General features: G+C 35.0%; 1 protein-coding gene across 2 annotated transcripts in view; it reads right to left on the reverse strand.

Moving 5' to 3' along the window:
* Positions 1-14,697, reverse strand: part of LOC123716008 (bifunctional glutamate/proline--tRNA ligase) — a 31,771-nt gene continuing 17,074 nt past the window's right edge. Inside the window, exons 16-31 of one of the 2 annotated variants that reach the window (XM_045671473.1) lie at positions 14,343-14,540; positions 13,834-14,031; positions 13,000-13,146; positions 11,483-11,584; positions 10,546-10,641; positions 8,787-8,939; positions 8,300-8,414; positions 6,623-6,771; positions 6,013-6,213; positions 5,414-5,531; positions 5,133-5,272; positions 4,118-4,244; positions 3,236-3,477; positions 2,031-2,191; positions 921-1,064; positions 1-217 (exon numbers count right to left, since the gene is read on the reverse strand). In XM_045671473.1, the coding sequence (XP_045527429.1) occupies positions 52-217; positions 921-1,064; positions 2,031-2,191; positions 3,236-3,477; positions 4,118-4,244; positions 5,133-5,272; positions 5,414-5,531; positions 6,013-6,213; positions 6,623-6,771; positions 8,300-8,414; positions 8,787-8,939; positions 10,546-10,641; positions 11,483-11,584; positions 13,000-13,146; positions 13,834-14,031; positions 14,343-14,540 (2,457 nt within the window). In that variant the 3' untranslated portion in view covers positions 1-51. The remainder of the gene's footprint in view (positions 218-920; positions 1,065-2,030; positions 2,192-3,235; positions 3,478-4,117; positions 4,245-5,132; positions 5,273-5,413; positions 5,532-6,012; positions 6,214-6,622; positions 6,772-8,299; positions 8,415-8,786; positions 8,940-10,545; positions 10,642-11,482; positions 11,585-12,999; positions 13,147-13,833; positions 14,032-14,342; positions 14,541-14,697) is intronic. The other variant, XM_045671474.1, reaches the window with a different exon arrangement.

Consider the following 14,697-nt stretch of genomic DNA (forward strand, 5'->3'; position numbering starts at 1 on the left):
TTCATATCATAATTATTTATTTAAATATGTAACAAATTATATAAGTTGACTTTAATAACTCCTTCCAAACAGAGTAATGAATTTAGGCTTGTTTTTACAAGCTGGATGTATGCAACGGTCATCCGCTGATAATTCACGAGGCTGTTCAAATGGTATGCAAAGTGACTTAGCACCCATAGATGGAGCTTTAACCTCGGTTGTTTGATCATCTTCATTCCTGTTAAAAAAACAAATAATTATAAAATAAACCAGTGGTCTTTTTAGGTCTGGGCCCTAGATTCTTGAGTCAGTTACATGATCATTTGTCAATCTATAGTTCCATTACTACACAATATACTTGATATATATAGATACCGGCAAACATGTTGAACAAATGTTCTAGCGATTTTTAGGTATCACTGGGAGGGGGGCGGTGGCGGGAGAGTGACGTGTCGATCGCGTGATTGGTAAATCAGTTGACGTTTGTATCCCGCGCTGTGTACGATGCGCACTTTCCCCCACTCCCTTGTTTTAAGGAGTTTGCCGGTATCTAGGTGATCAGCCTCCTGTGCCTGACACACGCCGTCGACTTTTTGAGTGTAAGGCAACCCGGTTTCCTAACGATATTTTCCTTCATCGTTTGAGCGACTTTTAAAAAAAATTACAAAGTATGAGTTAACTTTTTATAGCTTTTAGATATGTTCATGAATGATGTCAATATAGTATTGTGTTTTGTTAACATGGCATGACATTGAAGCTATATATAAGATAATGTCTTCAGTCACCGTGACCACGCACGCTGTAAAGCACGCGAAACGTCGGAAAAATTTAAATTATATAAATAATTATAAGTTTATAATAATAATACATAGCTTCAATCCGTTTAAAAAGTGTTTTCTTAATGATGTGAATATGAGAAGCCCAATAGATGAAAACATTACCTGGCACTATCATTCTTAATGTTGTCTTCGCAGGGTATATCTCCACAGAACGGAGCAAGAATGATGTGCTTGCGTTCCAGTGCATTTGTAAAGTCCTCCCATTTTGTGACAAGTGACAATCTCTCATCTCTCTCTTTAGTTGCTCTACGAAAAATAGTTTATTACTCTATCTATACTATATATAAACATACTACATTGAAATAATTATACATTTTGAGGAAATATCTTCAAATGTTATCTACATTCACCGCAGCCGAGTTTCATTATCGGACGTCAAGGCAGAATACAAAATACCATCCGTATCACCTCGACGTCCGTCGTTCCACAACTGAGCGTTTTCTAAGGCAGTTTTTGCCGCGCACCACTGCTATTTGGAACCAGCTGCCCACTGAAGTATTTCCGAACTAATTCGACTTAGGGTGCTTCAAGAAAAGAGCGTAACAATTCTTGTAACGCCGGCAACGCACCTGCAAGCCTTCTGGCAATGTGTCCATGGGCGGCGGTATCGCTTAACATCAGGTGAGCTTCTTGCCCGTTTGCCTACTACATAAAAAAAAACATTTTTTCTTACACACTTTCCTACATTGCTAAGCTAAATCAATGAGTGGAGAACGCAAAACATTTGGTTCAATAGTTTTAGAGACACTCATTCGCTTTTTTTAAATATAAAGCCACAAAGCAATTACATACTATATTAGAAAGATATCCCTATATTTATTAATTGGTGTGACAAACAAGCTAATTATATATTTAAGGCTTATATTTATATATATTTATAAATGAGGGATTAAAAATAAATCTTGGTCTGGGTCTCAGATTTCTGTATCTGTTTCATGATCATTTGTTAATCAAATAGGCAAAAAGGTGATCAGCCTTCTGTGCCTGACCCACGCCGTCGACTTTTTGGGTCTAAGACAAGCCGGTTACCTCACGATGTTTTTCTTCACCCTTCGAGCGAATGTTAATGCGCACATAGAAAGAAAATCCATTGGCATACAGCCGGGGATTAAACCTACGACCTCAGGGATGAGAATAGCAAGCTAAAGCTACTAGGCCTACACTGCTCAAATCGGGGATTAAGCTGAATTATTATATATAAGTTATACATACTTCTTGAACATTTCCTCGTGTATAGTATTTAATTTCTCTCGAAGCTGCGTCGGCGCCGTGTTCCTCTTAAAGGTTTGCTTTTCTCCTGTCAGTCTGATCACGGCAACCACCTCACCGCGTGATATATCTTTCGGTCCCAATTCCACACGGATTGGTACACCCTGAAAATAAGTTTTCAAATATTGCTTATTTGGAATAATATAGATATAATAATATAAGACAGGGAAATTATATAAGTGTTCACTTCTCTGGTGGACATGTAAACACTAATTATTGCTAAGTGTATGTCGCAGTCAACTAGCTCAATTAGCCGTTCAATCAACAGCCTAGCCTCTTAACTAAACAACGCCATTCAACAAGAAGCCTGAAAGATTCAAACAGTTAGGTTTGAATATCTTTCAGGCTTCTAGCTCTACAGCTAGGCAAATGCTTGGATCGATGACTTGTCTAGCCTATTGACTGTTAATTTAAATTTAAATCCACTTTCTGCTACTCTCAATTCGAAATGAAACTCTTCAAACTGTCAATATGAAGTAGGCAAACCACAATTTTGATGGTGTTTTCCAAAGTATGAAAATCAACAAGTGGAAGAGTGAAGTAAAAATAATAACGTGAATTTAGCTGTGACTGAATCTAAGCAATTTAATTTTTAAATAAATATTTTTTGCAATGTCAGATGTGTCATCTTGTTTTCTATCGCATGGTCACTCTATTGTACGAATGGCCTAAACATTAGCCAGCCAGTTTATTAAATGTTGTAACAAACGCAACGGCTCTGGAAAATCTTTCGTGTCGCTAGTTAAACGGCACTGTTTACTTAAAAGGCTAGCCTATTAATTAAAAGGCTAATTAAACCAGCTTCCTGCGACATTTACAATACTTTAAAACTGACTAATTACTCTAGGGGCAAAATATTTGTTAAGTCGTAATATAATATGTAGATCCTGAGACTTGATTCAAATCTCGGGCAGAGACAAAACTAATATGCCATTGCTATTTTTTGAAATATATCCGAACCAATACGACTGAGGGTCCTTCCAGAAAACAGTGTACCAATTCTTTAAAGGCCGGTAACGCACTCACGAACCCTCTGGCATTGAGTGTCATGGAGATTCGAATATCCGTCCCAATGGAGCCAACAACTAGTATATCCATAGAGCGTGTCCTTGGGCATAGACTTACACTATAATATCTTCCGAACATACCTTCAACTCCCAATGGTTAAACTTCCACCCAGGCGAGTAGTTATCCCTATAGTCACCATCAGCTCTGATACCAGCTGCCTTCAATTCATCCACCAGGCTCTGACAAGAGTCCATAAGTCCCTTCCTCTCTTCAGCGTTACTGGACGCCGTGATACCGCAAGGTACCACTATCGCCTGTATGTCTGCTACTCGTGGTGGTAGAACTAAACCTCTGTCGTCGCCATGTACCAGGACCATTACACCTGTCAAACACATATAAGTGGTATATTCATTTCCAAAATAAATGTAGCCTCTTCAATGCTTGCTTATTTTTAAACACATGCCTATAATAAACTTTAAAAATGGTCACAGATAGTAAGTGTCAATTTTCATTAGTTTGTCAAAATTAACTTAATTACTTACAATTGGCGAAATTCAGAAGAGCATTCTTCCGGTATTTTAATTATTAGCAATTTAAAAAATTACCTCGCTTTAATACAATTATTTTATTCTAAGTTACATCATGTCATTGTATGTTAAGTGGTGATTGTTTGGATGACTTAAACCGAGTAGATTATCAGCCCTAAGATAGGCACACAGTACTATTATATATACCTGTAAGTGACTATGGCTTCATATTAAATTGAGTTAAAATAATTTAAAAAAAATTTTTTACAAAGAAAGAGTATAATTGTAGATAGAAGCAGTTGAAGTATTATGTAAGCACTACAGGATTTTTTCCTTTGATTTTCTTATTTGGTGATTACGTCAACAGTAATTAATTTTTTACACACATTGTCTATTTTGAGAGCTTTACTTACTTTTATCTGACAAGAGGAAGGGGGAGGGGGTATAAATTACAGTAAATCGTAAGTTGAAAGTTTATTTATTTTATAAACTTACCAATAGTTCTTGTCGTTATACCCCAAGAGTTTTGATAGACAAACATCTTCTCTTGGGTTTCTGGATCATCGTACACAATGTCAAACATACGGGAGAAGTTCTGGCCCAGGTGATGACTTGTTGCGCCCTAAGAAAAAATAAAAGATTTATTCAATCAACCATTTACTTCAGTAATTATATGCAATTATTTATGTACTTGAGTATAGAGCATTTACTATTATAACTTTATCTAAAAAAAATATTTGAAAAATGTTATCTTTCGTCTCTTTTTGTCAAATTATATTATCCACAAGATGAAAAAAAAAACAGTTATGTTAAAACGATACACGTAGACTGGATATTTTTGAATGAATTGCGGGGTTAATATGTATTTTATTGGATATCAATACATAATATTACGAATTGTCATTTTATAATATTAAAATTCATATAAAAACAGTATTAATCTCTAAACGAATTTTTAGTATCCTGTAGGGAAAGGCTGCTGGTGTCAGAATTTATATTTTAATCCTTTATTACGACGAAACAGCAGCAGTGTTGCGATATGAGCAGTGTTGGCCTAGTGGCTTCAACGTGCGACTTTCATCCCTGAGGTCGTAAGTTCGATCCCCGGCTGTGCACGAATGGATTTTCTTTCTATGTGCTCATTTAACACTCGCTCGAACGGTGAAGGAAAACATCGTAAGGAAACCGCCTTGCTGTTGACCCAAAAAGTCAACGGCGTGCGTCAGGCACAGAAGGCTGATCACCTACTTGCCTATTAGTTTAACAAATGATTATGAAACAGATACAGAAATCTGAGGCCCAGACCTAAAAAGGTTGTAGCGCCGCTGATTTATTTATTTTATTACGACGATACGACGCACATGAACAGTCACCTAAAGTGTTTACCGCCAGCCCATGTACACCGGAACCACCACGAGATTATAAAGTGAAACTTTTGGAAGTTTCTGGATACCATAAATGTATGATTGTATTAAAGAAGTTAAACATTCTCCAAATTCTTTAGTTTTACCTGTATAGCTCTGCCACTAGCACCAATGTATGCTTCAACGGTGGTAGTATAGTCTCCACCCGCGAACTTTTCCTTCTCAGTTTTTCTGCCCCTAATGACTGGAATGGCTAAGTACTCTTCATATACCCGGGCGTATAGATCTGTAATAAATATTTAAAAAATAAAACAAGGTCCTACGTTATTCCGGCTTCCTTACTTAAAATGTATTGCCTAAATTTTAAAGTAATATTTTATTATGTATAACATCTATAATTTAAGGTTATTAAAGTCTTATTAAATACCCAATATCTGCAGCACTTCCGCCTCGGCTTCGTCCTGAAGTCGGAACGCGGAGTGACCCTCTTGCCAAAGGAATTCTCGCGTTCGCAGGAATGGTTGCGGTTGCTTGAACTCCCATCGCTTTTAACATTAAATTTGACAATTGAGTATCGAACATATTATAATTAACTGTCAAAATAAACTATACACTCTCTAAAGTTAAGAATTAAATTTAAAAAAAACATTGACTAAAAATAGAACCGACTGCTACCGATACACTTTTAATCTTAAACAATGGAAAACTAGATGAGAGATCAGAACTTGGAGAAACTGATCGTGGTTGGTAACACATAGGGCAAAAGATCACGTGGCCGTCCACCAACCAGTGTTCAGTGGATTTGTGTTATTTTAAAGCGCTATCAAGATCGTTTGATTATTTTTTTGTTGTCTTTGTAACTCACAATTAACAACCCTTTTTTCTGTATGAAGAACACATGTTAGACACGATTATGTCTTTAGATACGAACTGGTATATGAAATTAAGTTTTCGTTTATTATGTATAAGCAATAATAAAAAATATATGAACAATCTTCTACCTCTCAATTATCTAAATATACTTACAACGACGTTATTCCACTGGTTAAGCTTAAGGGGTAAGTCTCTATGGCTCTGTATCCACTTGGCATAGGCCGGGTACATAACGGTTTCTGATGTGGGTCGTATAGCTATATGTTCCGCCAACTCGCTAGAACCAGAATGCGTGACCCAAGCCACTTCTGGTGCAAAGTCAGCTATGTGGGTCTTCTCGCGTTCTAATGCCGCCTAAAAATAATATTAAAGTTGAGGGTAGACACTTTTATTGTAATTTTCAGATACGGGAGACATTGTTCGCGCTAAATCTCAATTTAAATGGTTTAATTTAATTAATTTATCCAGATGATAAAAATCAATATCTGTTTTCCCGCAGACACTTAGCTTAGTCCCATATAATCGCCTTAAATGGACCTTCTGTACTAAATAGGTATAAATGTTAGATTAAAAATTTAAAAGTCTTTGCATCGTAATTTATTTCGCAAGACAAAAAAGCTGTCCCACTTTACCGACCCATTTCCAAAATATGTTTTAACTAATCCGTATGTCAGGTCAGGCTGTAATGTTTTAAATATTATATATTGATATAGTTAAACCTTTGCTATTATTTTTACAAGGTGGAAAAAAAGTAAAATATTACCTTAGACACAAACATAGGGAAATACACATCCTTCACTCCCATACGTTTTATACTATCGCTGAAGAATGCGCGAATGATTTCCCAAATACTATACGCCCATGGGCGTAGGATGTAACATCCGGAGATATCGTAGTAGTCGATCATTTCCGCTAAAATATACAAAATATTTTAAATTATAATCCTAAATGTATGAAATCAAAATTGGCCTACCCTAGAGAAATATAATTTAAATATTGGCGTGTCCCAATACGTGTCGTAAACAACATTAGTGGCGCTACAACCCTATACAGGCTTTGGCCTGAGAGATTGCATCCGTTTGATTATTTTCACTTCATAGTAGGCGTCTTTCTGACTGACACATGTTGTTGATTTTTTTAAAGTGTTCCTTCAAACCCGCGACCTCAAGCCATTCGCACCACTGCTTTTAAGCAATAATATATATAGACAATTCAAAACATACAATGTTTTTTATACGTTATGGCGTTGGCGTGACAATCTCTTATAATTCGATGGAGCTGGCTCCAAGCACCAAAAACCATGACTCATGCGGCGTTCCATTTAAGGCTTGAAGTGCAAGCGAGAGCGCGAAACGAGCGACAAAGAGGCACAACCGGCCACCGCGTTCGACAAAATTTACATAATTGTATTTATGCGTACAAATTAATGTAACTTGATCAATTCAATTGTGATTTCCTATTTATTACCTACATTAGTAGTTTAGTATTTACCTACTTCTCTATATCCATACAAAATATCTATCAAACAAATAAAATTCATCATTCAATCAGTATTTTCTTATCAGTAAACCGACTTTACAGACAACCGATTTCTTTTCATTTAAATGATATCGATGCCAATATGCATATTAACATAAAAGTACAAGGAAAATGTAAATAATTAAGAAACCCATTTTCCCATACAAACAAATTGAGGTAAAATCAGTCAATAATTAACACCATTGCAAATTCATTGATACATAGATATCGATGAAAAATGGCAACATGCTAGTTCGGTATTAATAAAGTAATACTTACAATCGGGACGTAAATATTAAATCCATTCATTCATATTGGGTTTTTACAAATCACAACTTCTGTGTACGTAAGACCTAAGATTAATACGCGCATAAGGGATATACACCTGCGATTGGCGAACATAACCAATTTCGGTCACAGCGACGAATCGACTGAGAGGTCAAAAGGCAAATAGGGGCAAGTGTTCCTACTACTGGATAGATATTTCCTTGCGTACAACATCATAAGACAAAACGACATTGTCTCTTGTAAATATTGTCAATACGAACTATCCATTATATATTTACTACATACATGTTGTTTTTTGTAAAAAAAGAAAAAACTAAATTTTGTTTGTTACACATTGAAAGAAAACACTTTTTTAACCGGATTAAAGTTATTTGTCATCTTTTAGTCGATACCAACTCCGGGGAAATAAATACAGATACCACAACTTTCTCTACAGCTATGATACTTTTGACATTCAACACCTTTTGTCTTCAGTCACCGTGACCACGCACGCTGTAAACCACGCGAAACGTCGGAAAAAAATAAATTTAAAATTATATAAAATAATTATAAGTTTTTAATACAGATAGCTTTAATCCGGTTAAAGTGTTTTCTTTCAAAATTTTGTAGATTTTAAATTTTAAATCATACATACCTTTAGTAATAACTTGCTGGTACCATTCTGAAAGATCAGTGTCTTTTGAAGCCTCTAATCCGAGTCGAGTTATTTTCTTCACCCCACTTGAGGATTCCTCTTTAGGCTTCGGCGTCTAAAACACCATATTATTTATTAATGTTAATAATAATACATATCAATATTACTTACTTAGATACCTATATTAAGTATGTTCCCTCCAGACTTCTGGCTTACGACAAATTTGTGGATAAAAATACATGCACTTAGCACATGTTTATGGAACGCTTCATAGATCACACACATAAAAGCCCTCTTTTGATGTTGGATAAAAGTAGATTTTTTATTCCTTTTGTGTTCTATGATAATTTATACATTTGTGTTTTTCTTTAATTTAAATTCTAAGAATAAGGGCTCAGCCGCTACTGAGCCTTTTATTTATAGAAAAATCAGTTGCGAAGCCATGTTTTATACATATTTATAAGTATAAATCATGAAAGTATCTCACCTGTTCCTTTGGCTTCTCTTTCTTTATCTCTTTCTCTTTCTTCTCTTTGGGTTTGCTGTCCCTAGTTGGAGCAGCTGCAAATGCTGTGCCAGTCTCTTGCTGATATTTCGCTTTTAATTCTAGCAACTTCTTTACCTCTGCATCTATGGTCGTCTAGGATCAAAGTTTGTTTAAAACTATCAATTTAAAACACAAAAAAATATATATTTAAATTGTAATTAGTAATATTAATTGTATGATCCGCTTTTGGTCACTCATATTCTAAAACCATGGCGATTATCTAAATCGTTAGAGGTAAGCCCCAACAGGCTCCAGACAAACTCTTTTTAGCATTTATTTAGATTTATTCGTGTATCGCGGGTTGATAATACATACGATGATAGGTGGGTGTACATTATATTTTAACATTACTTCAAACAGTCCCACTGATCCAGGAACCCTACATTAATTAAAACTATATCAGTTTTTGACTTAATTAATATTTATGATTAATTTTAATATGTTAGTTAAAATGGAATGAGTTTTTTAATATACAGTCGTAACTGTTTACGACTACATACAGACGACGACATTGTTTAGTACACAATACCGGTTATATTGACCAAAATCAAAGATCCCGGAATTCTATGTATTAGGTACTTAATAACAACGTAATCGGCTGTTACGACTTTGGGTTTTTACGTAGTCCCTTCGATGTCGTTATAACGGGTTTTGACTGTAATTATATAGTAGGAATGAGCGTTGTCTTTGGACTATGTATATGCTTAATTAGCTGTTCAATTAACAGCCTAGCCTTTTAACTAAACGGCGCCGTTTAACTAACGGCCTTAAAGATATTCAGCCGTAGCGTTTGTTACAACATTCAATAAACTTGGCTAATGCTTAGGCCATTCGTACGATACAGTCATTATTTGACAAAAATAAAATAGATGAAACATATGACATAAAATAAAATAGATGAAACATATGACATAAAATATATATATTTTTTAAATTAAATTGCTTAAGTCAAATTCACATTACTGTCACTACACTCTTGCATTGTACTTGTTGTTTTTCATGAAACTTTGGAAAACAGTTTGAAGAGTTTCGTTTCGAGTTTGAGAGTGGCAGAAAGTGAAATTAAATTTAAATTAACAGTCAACAGGCTAGGCAAGTTATGAAACGACATCGATCCAAGTCATTTGCCTAGCTGTTCAATCAACTGGCTGAACATCTTTCAGGCCGTTGGTTAAACGGCTAGGCTGTTAATTGTACGGCTGATTAGGCTAGTTGGCTGCGACATAAATATAACACATCAATTAAAACAAAAGGATCAGGAAGTTTATTAAATTATAGTTGATTTAAAAAATATCATCAAATTCGTTTTTAAATGTTTAATTGTTATTATTTTAACATAATATGCCCGTCTAATTAAAATAAATGTCTACAGGATTATACTTTTAAATTAATTTAATTATTTCGTTTGTCTCGCTAAAACTCGAGAATGACTGGACTGGCGGCTAGTTTTGATCTTAAATATTTTGTTAAAGTTTAGGGACTATGTCAATAAGAAAAATACTATAAACGAGACAGTATTTACCAATAAATACTGTTCCTAGTTGTCACTTGGTCCTTCCTCATAGACGATTTTAAAAATCTCTTTTATATGTTTTAAAGTTTTTTATTAAGTTTAGACACATATGTAGGTGAGTACGAAGTTCACCGTGTCATTTAATATATAATAATTATTATAATATTTGAACATTAAAATATCTACCTTGTCCGCTTTCTTCGCTTTCAGATCGCGTACGACGTCACCTTGCTTTACAATTTCCACCGCTAATGCTTCTCCGTCAACACCGTTCATTGTTTCCTATTAAAAATTTTTTTATTATAAACACAGAGTTAACTTGAACCTTTCATTCATATACTTTTATATTTAAACACGTTTCTATTTCAATATTCTTTTAGTTATCCGTGCGGCCTTTTGGGCAAAGGCCTCCTTCGAATCCTGCCATTCCTCTATGCACTGTGTCACTCTGTAACCTACTAAGTTGTCTAACTTGAGGTATTTCTGTACAAATAGGACAACAGTACCGATTAAAAAAGGCCAGCAACGCATACTCGAGCTCTGTGGCAGTTTAAGTGTACATGATAAAACTTGTTAAATATTTGTATTTTGTAAATGATAATCCAGTAGCGCTACAATATAGGTTTGAAATTGCGTTTGTTTCCTTGCTTTATATACCTGGTACAAGTTGGACGGTACAATTTGAGTTTAAGATTAAAATTAAAATATAACAACGTAAGGAAACAAGCAATACGCTTACAGTAAAGCATCCTAGAGCAGTGTTGGACTAACTTCGGCGTGCGATCAGAGGTCGTAGGTTCGATCCGCGGCTGTGCACCAATGGACTTTCTTTCTATGTACGCATTTAATATTTGCTCGAACGGTGAACGAAGACATCGCGAGGAAACCGGCTTGCCCACCCAAAATAGTCGACGGCGTGTGTCAGGCACAGGAGGCTGATCACGTACGTGTAGATTTTTTTAATTTAAAGCACCATACAAGCAAATTCTATCTAAAAAATGCTTGAGCACTCTTTACACAAATTACCCATTAAACAATAAAATTACATATATTAAAAATTAGTTAACTTACGTGGAAAATTTCAAAATAACATCTAAATTGAATCATTATTAACTATAAATACCTGTTTAACAGTTTCAGCTTTGACTGGTGGGGTTGCAGCGGGAGTCCAATCCTTTCCGGTTATTGATTTGTACTGAGCTTTTAGATTGAGTAGATTTTTCACCTGAAACAGTAAAATTATCGCTATAGAAAAACAGGACGACTATCTAACTGAAAATTACTAAAACAAATAATTCAAAATATTACAATGTTGTATTGTCAACAGATTGAATAGCAAATTATATGTTTTAATATCTTCTTAGAGTTTTATTTAAGAATACAAAATACGGGCAACTTAAATGGTTATAATACTTTATCGCTACCAATCGATCTCACTCCGCTGACTCTAATAAGAAAAAAACTTATCTAAATGTGTCTAAATCACAATCAGGTTTAAATAACCATAAAAAATCCAGGTCGGATTTCAATTAGTTAAATTTTTTCATTCATGTCCCTGCAAAAGTGAAGATATTCATCAATATGCAGTAAAAGATTGGCCATGCTTTATAACGAACGTACTGCACAGACCACAGCTTAGAATTTTCTCACTGTACATATTTTATAGGTAAAATTAATTATTGACAAAAGAAATTATTTATGTCAAAGAAACTTATATTTTTTTTTTAGAATTAATGGTATACAAAGATAGGCGGAATCTTATAATATAATTATTGTACAGCCTCGGCTCGTACATACTCCCCGGCTCGAAGGACCAAAATGTACGGTTCCCCTGGGTCATCGTGCTTTAAATAATAGAGGTTTCGAGTTTTACTCTATATTAACCATTCGCGTATTACAATAGAATATGAGCGAAATAATGACGTGCTAATTGCTATGTACCGAATGAATGCAATTTTAACAGTCAAAGAGAGTGCCTACGTCTGGCTATACTCTTGGGGTGTAACTCCCATGATTTAGCTAGTTGCTATACAAAGAATGACTGTAATTGAAAGAAAACAATTTTTTAACCGGATTTTTTGTCGCGAAAATACACCTTGACACCGTGATTCATGTCTGCAAAAACCCGTCATCTTTTAGTCGATGCCAACTCCGGGGAAATAAATACAGATAACACAACTTTCTCTACAGCTGTGATACTTTTGACTTTCGACACCTTTTGTCTTCAGTCAGCGTGACCACGCACGCTGTAAAGCACGCGAAACGTCGGAAAAGTTAAATTTAAAATTATGTAAATAATTATAAGTTTATAATAATACAAATAGCTTTAATCCGGTTAAAACATTGTTTTCTTTCAATGTATAAATAAGACTAATGTTGAAGAGAGTGCCTGCGTCCGGCTATACTCTCCGGGCGTAACTACAATGATTTAGGGAATCGTCACGCTAGAACTAAGAAACCTGAGTGCGGAAACTGTACAGCCTTTGCTCATTTAATTATAGATTTGTCATGAATAAAGTCATTATTAGTATTATTAATCATATTTTTAGTTACGTACAGGCACAGGAGTCGACTTTTTGTATATAAAACATTATTTATAATTGTTTAAATTGTGTACAAAATTACTAAAAGTATAATTACCTCGACATCAACGGCACTTTTGTCGGCTTTCTCCCCTTTCAGCTTGCGTACTTTATCCCCTTGTGCTGTTATTTTTGTTAAAATATCACTAATATTATCTGCAGCAGCAGTTTTAACGGGCGAAGGAGCTGCACTGGGCTTCCAATCCTGTAAAAATATTTTTTTAATTAAAGAATAATATGTTCCTCTAAACACTACTCAAAGAAAAACTAAACTATAATTTGTTTTTATGTTCTGATCTCAGTTCAACTACTGCAATTAAAAGAAATTGTGTTGATTAGTCCAATTAAATGGGGGAAACAACTAATATTATGCTCATAGTTTTTTTCATCTGATGTTAAGTGATACCGCCTCGCGAGTGCGTTGCCAGCCTTTTAATACTAGTAACTAAAACGTTAAACGTTAGGATACTGCTAAGCCTTACGAAAAAATCTATATGTCTAAGGAACCCTGCCTGCCTGCCTAAATAATAATTTATAAATTATCATAAAAGGTTTGAGCTCGACCAAGGTTTCTAGAACCACTGATTGTCTTCTTCTATTATTTCTTATTCTTTTCTAGAAATACCAATAAATAAATGAAAGAAAAGCAATGGGATTGATATAGTAACGAAAATTTGGTGTATTTATTGCGTATTAAAAAAATATCTCACTACAATCCACTTTACTAGATGGAAATTCTAATCAATGTCTCTCGTCTAATTGGTTTTTATGAGATTTACTCTGATGATAGATATTAAATGTGTCAGTTTCAAATTAAACTAAATTTGTTGCAAACAAATCTATAGTGCGATACTTCTACTGTAAGAAAAACATTTTTATATGTAAATTATACCTGTCCGGTCGCTGCCTTGTATTTAGCTTTAAGTTCCAGAAGGAGCTTTACAGCTTCATCTACTTTAGTTTTCTCGGCTTTGGCAGTCTTCAGAGAGCGGACGAGGTCACCTTGCTTCACGATCTCCTGGTTGATACTCTCTGCATCTCCAGAGGCTTTTGGAGTATTGGATGCTGGGGCTGCACCAGGTTTCCACTCCTTAAAGACATTTTGTGTTGTAAAAATTTTTGCTGACAAAAAGACGTTTGCAATGTTGGCCGACGGTTAAAAATATATCAAGATTGATAAAAAATCTACGTTATCAACTTAAAGCTGCTGATCTCAGATTGAAGAGTCAATGGGGTCACGAGTTTAAATCTCGGCTGTGCACCGATGAATTTTGTTTCTGTGTGTGCAATCTAGTAATAATATTTATTAAAAAAAATATCTTAACTTACTGATTCAAATAAAAACTCCTTTGTAGGAAATATTTATAATCTTAAAGAAATGAATCGATGGGACTATCATACCTGTCCCGTCGCTGCCTTGTATTTAGCTTTAAGCTCTAGAAGCAGTTTGACAGCTTCATCTACTTTAGCTTTCTCGGCTTTGGCAGTCTTCAGAGAGCGAACGAGATCGCCTTGCTTCACGATCTCCTGGTTGATACCCTCTGCATCACCAGATGCCTTAGGGGCATTCGAAGCTGGAGCTGCACCAGGTTTCCACTCCTACAATTGTCAAAAAAGTAACATATAATAATACAAAAGTCCTGTCCTTTTAAGGCATTAATATTAGAGCCTAGGTAGGTGAGAAGTAGGTAATTTTCCAAAAGAAATATTTGAAGAGTTTGGAAATCATGTCCTATGTGCGGAGACTTTGACGTAG

The sequence above is a fragment of the Pieris brassicae genome, chromosome 11, assembly GCF_905147105.1.
Source record: "Pieris brassicae chromosome 11, ilPieBrab1.1, whole genome shotgun sequence".
NCBI classification, from domain to species: Eukaryota; Metazoa; Arthropoda; class Insecta; order Lepidoptera; family Pieridae; genus Pieris; species Pieris brassicae.